The sequence below is a fragment of the Bombyx mori genome, chromosome 5, assembly GCF_030269925.1.
Source record: "Bombyx mori chromosome 5, ASM3026992v2".
NCBI classification, from domain to species: domain Eukaryota; kingdom Metazoa; phylum Arthropoda; class Insecta; order Lepidoptera; family Bombycidae; genus Bombyx; species Bombyx mori.
This window is the reverse complement of record NC_085111.1, coordinates 18079265-18086586: the sequence shown is the minus strand read 5'-3', so window position 1 is coordinate 18086586 and position 7322 is coordinate 18079265. Positions and strand designations below refer to the sequence as shown.

Here is a 7322-nt window from a genome sequence, read left to right as displayed (position 1 = left end):
TCAAACGCTGCCGAACGCAGAGGCCGACTGTGCCTCTTTGTCGCTCGTTGCGCGCTCTCACTTGCACTTCAAGTCTTAAATGGAACGCCTCAATGAGTCATGTTTTTTGTATGTATAAGACGTTGTCACGTCAAAAAAACCACGAAAATAGTGTTACTGTTGTTTCCAGCACCGGAATATAACTAGGATTCGTCGTATACTTGATTCGAATAGTATGAATATAGTTTATGCTGCCTTTTTGACATTTGCCCATTATTGTATACCGCCAATTTTTACACTGGCAGGCTTCGGAGACTACCAAAGAGGTCATCTAAACATTAATTCAAAAGTAATTACTAGATTACAAACGGTGTCTTTAAAATGACGTTAGAATGTCAAGCTTATGATAATTTATAGGAATTTACACTTATGTATAGGAGAAATATATTGGTGCGTTTTGTAGCTAATCTGGCCAAAAAGTTCAGGGCTTGGCAGGAGGTGTGGATATTGCCGTGGTGGGGTAGTGGGGGGCTCGCTTCGGCACCTTTGTGGGCGCTGGACACTCTTGTTTTATTGGTTAAGCTGTTTTCGAGTTGTACTGTGGCCGCTTTCAGAGTGCTAGTACCGCCGGCTTTGAGTAACTTACACGGAGAGACTGTACTCGTTAGTTGATTGATTTGATTGTTATTGCAATAATTATTAATGCCTTATAGTTTTTATTTCATTTTAACAATAAGTGTAACGGAGGATTTTTGAAGTACGAATACATCTGTGCATTTATTTCATTTTAGTAACTCATTTAGCAAAGCATTTTAGTGTCCCGGTACTTCTTTTTTAGGTACTAAATTACCTAAAATAATTAACCAATTCTTCTGTAGTTTTGACTGCTGAAAAGTCAAATTATTAAATAAAATACAAACTTGAAATTGAAGTTTCCTATCATACAGAAATAACTAACAAAAATTCACTTAGTAGATGGTATAAGGAACTATCTATAACTCTTTATATGTTTGTAGATAGTATTTTATCGATATTAATAAGTAGTTAGCCAGCGTAAAACGTGTTTTTTCGGAAGTGCGTAGCATTATTCATTTAGCATCAAAATACTATTTATCAAAATAAAATGAACAAGGAATTATCATGTAAACAGTTTCTTTTTTTTATTGCCCTAGTAGGCAGATGAGCATACGGATCATGGTGAGTGATTACTGTCGCCCATGGACTTCAGCAATGTCAAAGGTAGAGCCAAGCCGCTGCCTACCATAAATATTATTATACTTAGATTACAGGAGCCGGCCACGGCATCGGTCGAGAGCTCGCAATACAATTGGCTGAGCTCGGAGCGACTGTTATCTGCTGGGACAAAGACCAGAGACGCAACAACGCCGTCGTGAATGAGATAAGAAAGAAAGATGGAGAAGTCAGTGATTGTAATAGTAGTAGTGGTGATGGTAGTAAAGCTGTCGGATTGGTGTAACGTATTCAAAAGTTACTGTTGTAGCGCGAAAATATGGAAGAGAGACTTTTACTCAAAAGTCTCAAGCAAGCTTACAAAGTTAAAGTCTTTGTAACGGACTGCCAATATTATTGAACATATCATCTACTTCGTAGCACAGATTAGCACAAACATCTTTCGATATTTAAAAAAAACTGATAAAATAAATCCCGACTAATTTGCCAAAATATTTATAACCGGCGACGCTCATGATTAGGTTTTTTTACATAGACCTGTCCAATGAGCTAACAGCTCACCAAGTTACCGTAAACATCCGAAGGTAGCCACTTGAACCCTTCAACAAACCGGAACGCGGTAAAAATATGCAGGCGGGGCTATCTATTTTTATTCTATCTAGTAGTATACATAGTACTATCTAGTATCTTCAGGGTCTTCTGACTTAATCAGAGCTCCCTTCTTAATTTCCTGCGGCGAAAGATACTCGCGACAAACAATTTCGTAGATATGGGGGGACAAGTAAGAACTCTGTTGGTAGAAAAATCTGTTTTATTACAGTGCTATGGATTCACAATAGACGTAACGGCTCAAGATCAAGTTGCTTCCCTGGCGTCACGTATGAGGCGACAACTGAGCGATGTCACTATGGTGATAAGTAATGCAGGGCTCCTAACGTGTGCTCCGATCACACACTTAAGACCCGAAGGCGTGATGAAAATCATCGAAGTCAATTTGCTGGCTCATTTCTGGGTTAGATTGGCTATTACTTATTCAGCGATTGTGTGTGTTATTACTATCTCTAGATAATGACCTGAATGACGATATTTTTTTTTTAAAAATTGTGATTTTTAGAATTTATTTTTAAATACGTATTAAGTATTTATAAAATGATGAAATATGAATAATTTTTTTTCGATCTTACCGACAGAATAATAAAAAAATATGAACTGGTTATTTAAAGAAAAATCAAAATTATCGATAAAGTTGATTATTGAAAACACGATTATGACAACATTTTCTGAAAATAAATCGTAGCTAGATCGATTTATCGCCCCTGAAATCCCCTGTATACTACATTTTATGAATCTTTTACACTTTGCAATATTTAGCAAGAAACTTCTCTTCCATTTATAGATTTGCTAAATTATTGTTTTAGGTTATTCAAGCTTTTCTGCCGAGTATGGTCGACAGGCGATATGGACATATCGTAGCCATTAACTCGAGCGCTGGTTTAATGCCGTGCGCTGATATGATACCGTATTGTGCTGCGAAATTCGGTTTAAGAGGTAGGCATAAAACAGTCGAATAAGATATAGCGAACTGAGACTGCATTTAAGAAATGCGTTGCCGGCGGCTCGAATTAAGAAAATAAGCAACTCTTTTAGGGGGCTGGGTGTACAGCTTTTCAACAAGATCCCACTAAACGTTCAACTACTACCTATTCATAGATTTAAGAAAACTGTTAAGGAACGTTTGTGCAACAAGGCATATTATAAAGTTAAGGATTATTTACTAGATGGCACTACGTGGGAATGAGGCGCTCGCTCCTGGCCATTTCATTTTTCATTATTATTATTTTTTGGAGTTTACTCCTTTAGAATCGATTTACATATATAGGCCCGGGGTATGAAAATTATGGGGACCAAAATCGTACTAGCATGTCACACGAAATGCGTTATGCGCCTGATTGGCTCCTGATTGCGTGATGCGTGCGCGCGCCAATCAGGAGCCAACGCGCGGCCGCGTTATCGCAGGTGACGCCGGGCTGCTGCGCCGGCAGTCCGCCACAAAGCCTCGTACTGATCGCGCGTTTCTCTCATTATTGTATTTTCATATATTTGTTAGTCGTTTGTTTTGTGTCTCGTTAATTTGTTAATAATCTGTAGTGTATCGTGTTGTCGTAATATAGAACTATTTCTCGTATTGTTTCGTTTAATTTTTTATATCCAGTAAACTCCAGTCGTGCGTCGGAGCGGACACACACACTTTTTTTTTTTAATTGTATTTTTTTGACTTGTTTTTTCTTTTATTGTGAATATTTCTATTTATTTAAAAAAAAGAAAATATTCGAGAAAAACAAAAAAAAAAAAGCCCGCTGAGTTTGTTTCGCCGGTTCTTCTCAGGACTGTGGCTTTTTTTGGAACCGGTGGTAGAGTTAACATTGTTATTTGTATTTTGACATTCAACAAGTGTGTCATACTGACATCTAAGTTGAAATAAATGATTTTGAATTTGAACCGTTTACTGGTTCAAGGTCTAATGGATTCCATCACCGAAGAACTTCGCCTGGACACTTGGACTAAGAACATAAAAACCACATCGGTGTATTTAGCTACGGTGTCCACTGGACTGTATCCACCACCTTCGCATCGATTCGTCTCTTGGTATTCAGAGATAACGGCGAAAGAAGCTGCCAGTGTTATTATTGAAGGTTAGAATGTTATCGTGGAAAGTTAGAATGGTAGCATTACCTTTTATTCCGAATAAAATACCATTCCCACGGGTACCTAACTACTACACTGACACTTTTCCTTTACCGTGCAGGCGAGATCGCGGGTAACAGCTCGTTGGATTATAATAAAAATATCCAGTAAGTGGTAAAATATGAATGCACAAATCAGGGTAGTTTCAGTACCACCTTATTTTTATATATAGGTATTAGCATTCTGCGTTGTGTTTTTTTACTGCAATAGGCATAAATGGTGGTCGTCGCTCATGAAGGTCAGCAATGCCAAAGGCACAGCCTGCCACGGAGTACTCTTCGAAAGCCTTGTTTGAAGAAGAATATGTTATTGGGTATGGTAGAATGGGCCGTTGTGCAACACGCTTTTAATAGACTATCTTCTCGTCATTGACTCGCACTGTTGTAGTCCTGTGCATTTAGGATCAACTGCAACGACTGCACAAAAAAATTCTCAAGCCTTAGGCTACCCAAGGGCTAATTTGGTTTTACTTAATTTATCTTGAACAAGGAACTTAATTGAAAACAACAAAAGTAAACGATGACGGACATTCGATTCACACCTTCGGCCTGTGACTAATATTTTTTTATTGCTTATATGGGTGGGCGAGCTCACAGCACACCTGGTGTTAAATGGTTACTGGACCCCATAGACATCTACAACGTAAATGCGCCAACCCACCTTGAGATGTAAGTTCTAAGATCTCAGTATAGTTACAACGGCTGCCCTACCCTTCAGACCGAAACGCATTACTGCTTCACGCCAGAAATAGGTAAGGCGGTGGTACCTACCCATGCGGACTAACAAGAGGGCCTACCACCAGTAATTGCCTACTGGTGGTAGGTGGTGGTAGTGTATTACCGTGCAAAAGCCCTAATATCCTTTTATTGTGCCAAACAAACTAATAAATGTTTTTTTTTATGTTTTCTTGTAACAGGTATTCGAAAGAATCAGAAGTGCATCAGCGTACCACCCTTAATGAAAACCATGATAGACATACACAACCTTATGCCGTACAGGCTAAGGATAGTTTTTGCGGATTTTTTCAATTTTGGACATAGAGGGTGGTTTTGTTTTTGCTAAGTCTTATGACTTGACAATGAAGATCAGGTTTAACTTGACGTTACTGAAGGTAACGGGTAACAGCGGCTTGAGATCAGCAAGGCGACCGGTCAAGCTAACTAAGTGAATCTTGCAATATTTTTTGCACGATATACAGTGGAACTGTCCAGACGTGCAGACCTGTTCAAGCAATTGAACAGTCCACAACCTACTGATTCGGTGTGCTTGAGATTAGTTATGCAAAAATGCCATATTTAATAACAAAGCACTAGAATTCGGTGTATCTAAACTTTGTAGAAAATTAATAAAAACAGAAAAGTGATGACTAAAGAAGATTAAAGGAACACAAACCAGAGAATTATTAATCATTTTCTGTGTGTTTGTTTGTTCGCGTGGATCCAAGCTCCAATTCCTTCGTTATTTAGAGCAACATTTAGGATCTGTTTTCATAAATGATTCATTAAATCGGATGTCGTTGCAACATGCATGGTTTTATCATTTAGAATTCTTTGGAATTTACTTTTATTCTGTTAAATGTTGAAAGCTATAGGTATAGCAAATGATATTATTAACACGAAAGTAACTAATTTTTGATACGTTTTCATGCAAACACCACTAAACCGAAAAACCCAGGTTATTTTTCGTCCCACTCATTAGCACGTCGTCGTGTCTCAGCCAGCTTCTTTTTTCTACCTATGCTGATAGCCTTGAGAGGCTGTTTCAGCTTCACCCTAACGTGTGTAGGTGAGCTCACGGGGCTCAAACCGAAGTGTTGCTAACACTGACCCTAGCAAGAGCAGTGCTTCGCAGAATCTACCGCCGGATCGGAAACGCGACCCGCTGAGAAGATCCGGCGAGAAACTCAGTGGGCTGACTCAGCCAGCGCACTCGTGACGGTGGTATTGTGGTTCCGTCGTTTTTCCATTGCCGTTCATTACCTACGTAATGACGTTTGAAGGGGATTATGAACGCTCACAGTCCTGTCAGCAATGTATAACATTGTTAAAAGAAAGTAATCTAAAACAATTTCGGCCAAGTATAGTCAATCATAAAAAAGACTAATAACATTAAATCTCTTACACATCTAAATGATTTTGTTACGTCGTTAATGTTTTTTAATGTGTTTTTAGCTTTAACTATGTAGATTGTCAGTCAATCAATTTGTAAAGTACGTATAATTTAGATAATGAATTTATTCAATAAACACTTTATTTAATTAACAGACCATGATTTTAGATTATGACTGTCTATAGCCAATTAGTGCTCTGAGGAATTTTTCGAGATGATTCCTTCTCTTTTACCATCGCACACATAAGACAGAATTCCTCCATACTGTCTATTCCAGACAGTATGGAGGAATTCTGCGTTCGTTTACAGAGATCTTTTCTGTCTCGCCTTTGAAATGAAGTTCCCTCCACGGTGTTTCCCGGGCGCTTTGATAAGTATCTCTTCAAACGAGGTTTAAGTATTCATCCGTACACAGGGGCTTGAGTGTGGCCATGGCATTGTTTATTTCCTTGACGAAGATAAATACTTACCAACATGGCCATATACTCGTCTGCCTTAGCAAATATCAAAATTGAACGCCCTTAAAGGCGGCTAGTACAAATTGCACCATCCGTTAAGCCTAACGGATAAGACGTCCGGTGTATTCATGTTGAGCGATGCACCAATGTTCAAATCCCAGGCGGGTACCAATTTTTTTAATGAAATACGTACTCAACAAATGTTCACGATTGACTTCCACGGTGAAGGAATAACATCGTGTAATAAAAATCAAACCCGCAAAATTATAATTTGCGTAATTATTGGTGGTAGGACCTCTTGTGAGTCCGCGCGGGTAGGTACCACCGCCCTGCCTATTTCTGCCGTGACGCAGTAATGCGTTTCGATTTGAAGGGTAGGGCAGCCGTTGTAACTATACTGAGACCTTAGAACTTATATCTCAAGGTGGGTGGCGCATTTACGTTGTAGATGTCTATGGGCTCCAGTAACCACTTAACACCAGGTGGGCTGTGAGCTCGTCCACCCATCTAAGCAATAAAAAATTAAAATTAAAAAATAACTAGGAGAAAATACGAATCTAGGCCTCGAATCTAAAGCCACGTTGTAATGTTCCGGTATTAAGCTACAACAGGTAGGTAGCTCACCCAGTAATTCATAGGGTGTTCACGAACAACTCTTGCAAAGGTGTGGCGAAGATGCCTGAATCTTGCAAAAGACAATTTTAAGATAAGCTTGAATATAGGTATAGAAGTTCCGAACAACATTCGGCCGTCGGTCTACCGAGCAATATCTTCTCTTCGTCGTAATCCCCAAAAAGGCATAACATTTAGTAAAATGAAACCTATAAAGAATAGAAGTTA

At 38.9% G+C, this 7322-nt stretch overlaps 1 protein-coding gene across 1 annotated transcript; it reads left to right on the top strand.

Moving 5' to 3' along the window:
- The first annotated feature begins 343 nt into the window (after nucleotides 1-343).
- On the top strand, nucleotides 344-6178 carry LOC101739531 (17-beta-hydroxysteroid dehydrogenase 13). Its single transcript, XM_004923824.5, has 6 exons — nucleotides 344-642; nucleotides 1262-1399; nucleotides 1991-2182; nucleotides 2589-2718; nucleotides 3687-3863; nucleotides 4832-6178. The coding sequence occupies exons 1-6, from the start codon at nucleotides 409-411 to the stop codon at nucleotides 4975-4977; spliced, it is 1017 nt and encodes a 338-aa protein (XP_004923881.1). The 5' UTR covers nucleotides 344-408; the 3' UTR covers nucleotides 4978-6178.
- The last annotated feature ends 1144 nt before the right edge of the window (nucleotides 6179-7322 follow it).

Excerpts from the sequence above, each read along its gene's own strand:
- LOC101739531 (XM_004923824.5), top strand. The coding sequence starts at position 409 with ATGTATAGGAGAAATATATTGGTGCGTTTTGTAGCTAATCTGGCCAAA. Across the intron at positions 2,183-2,588 it reads ATTTGCTGGCTCATTTCTGG|GTTATTCAAGCTTTTCTGCC; the intron begins GTTAGATTGGCT and ends TTATTGTTTTAG. Across the intron at positions 2,719-3,686 it reads TGCGAAATTCGGTTTAAGAG|GTCTAATGGATTCCATCACC; the intron begins GTAGGCATAAAA and ends TACTGGTTCAAG.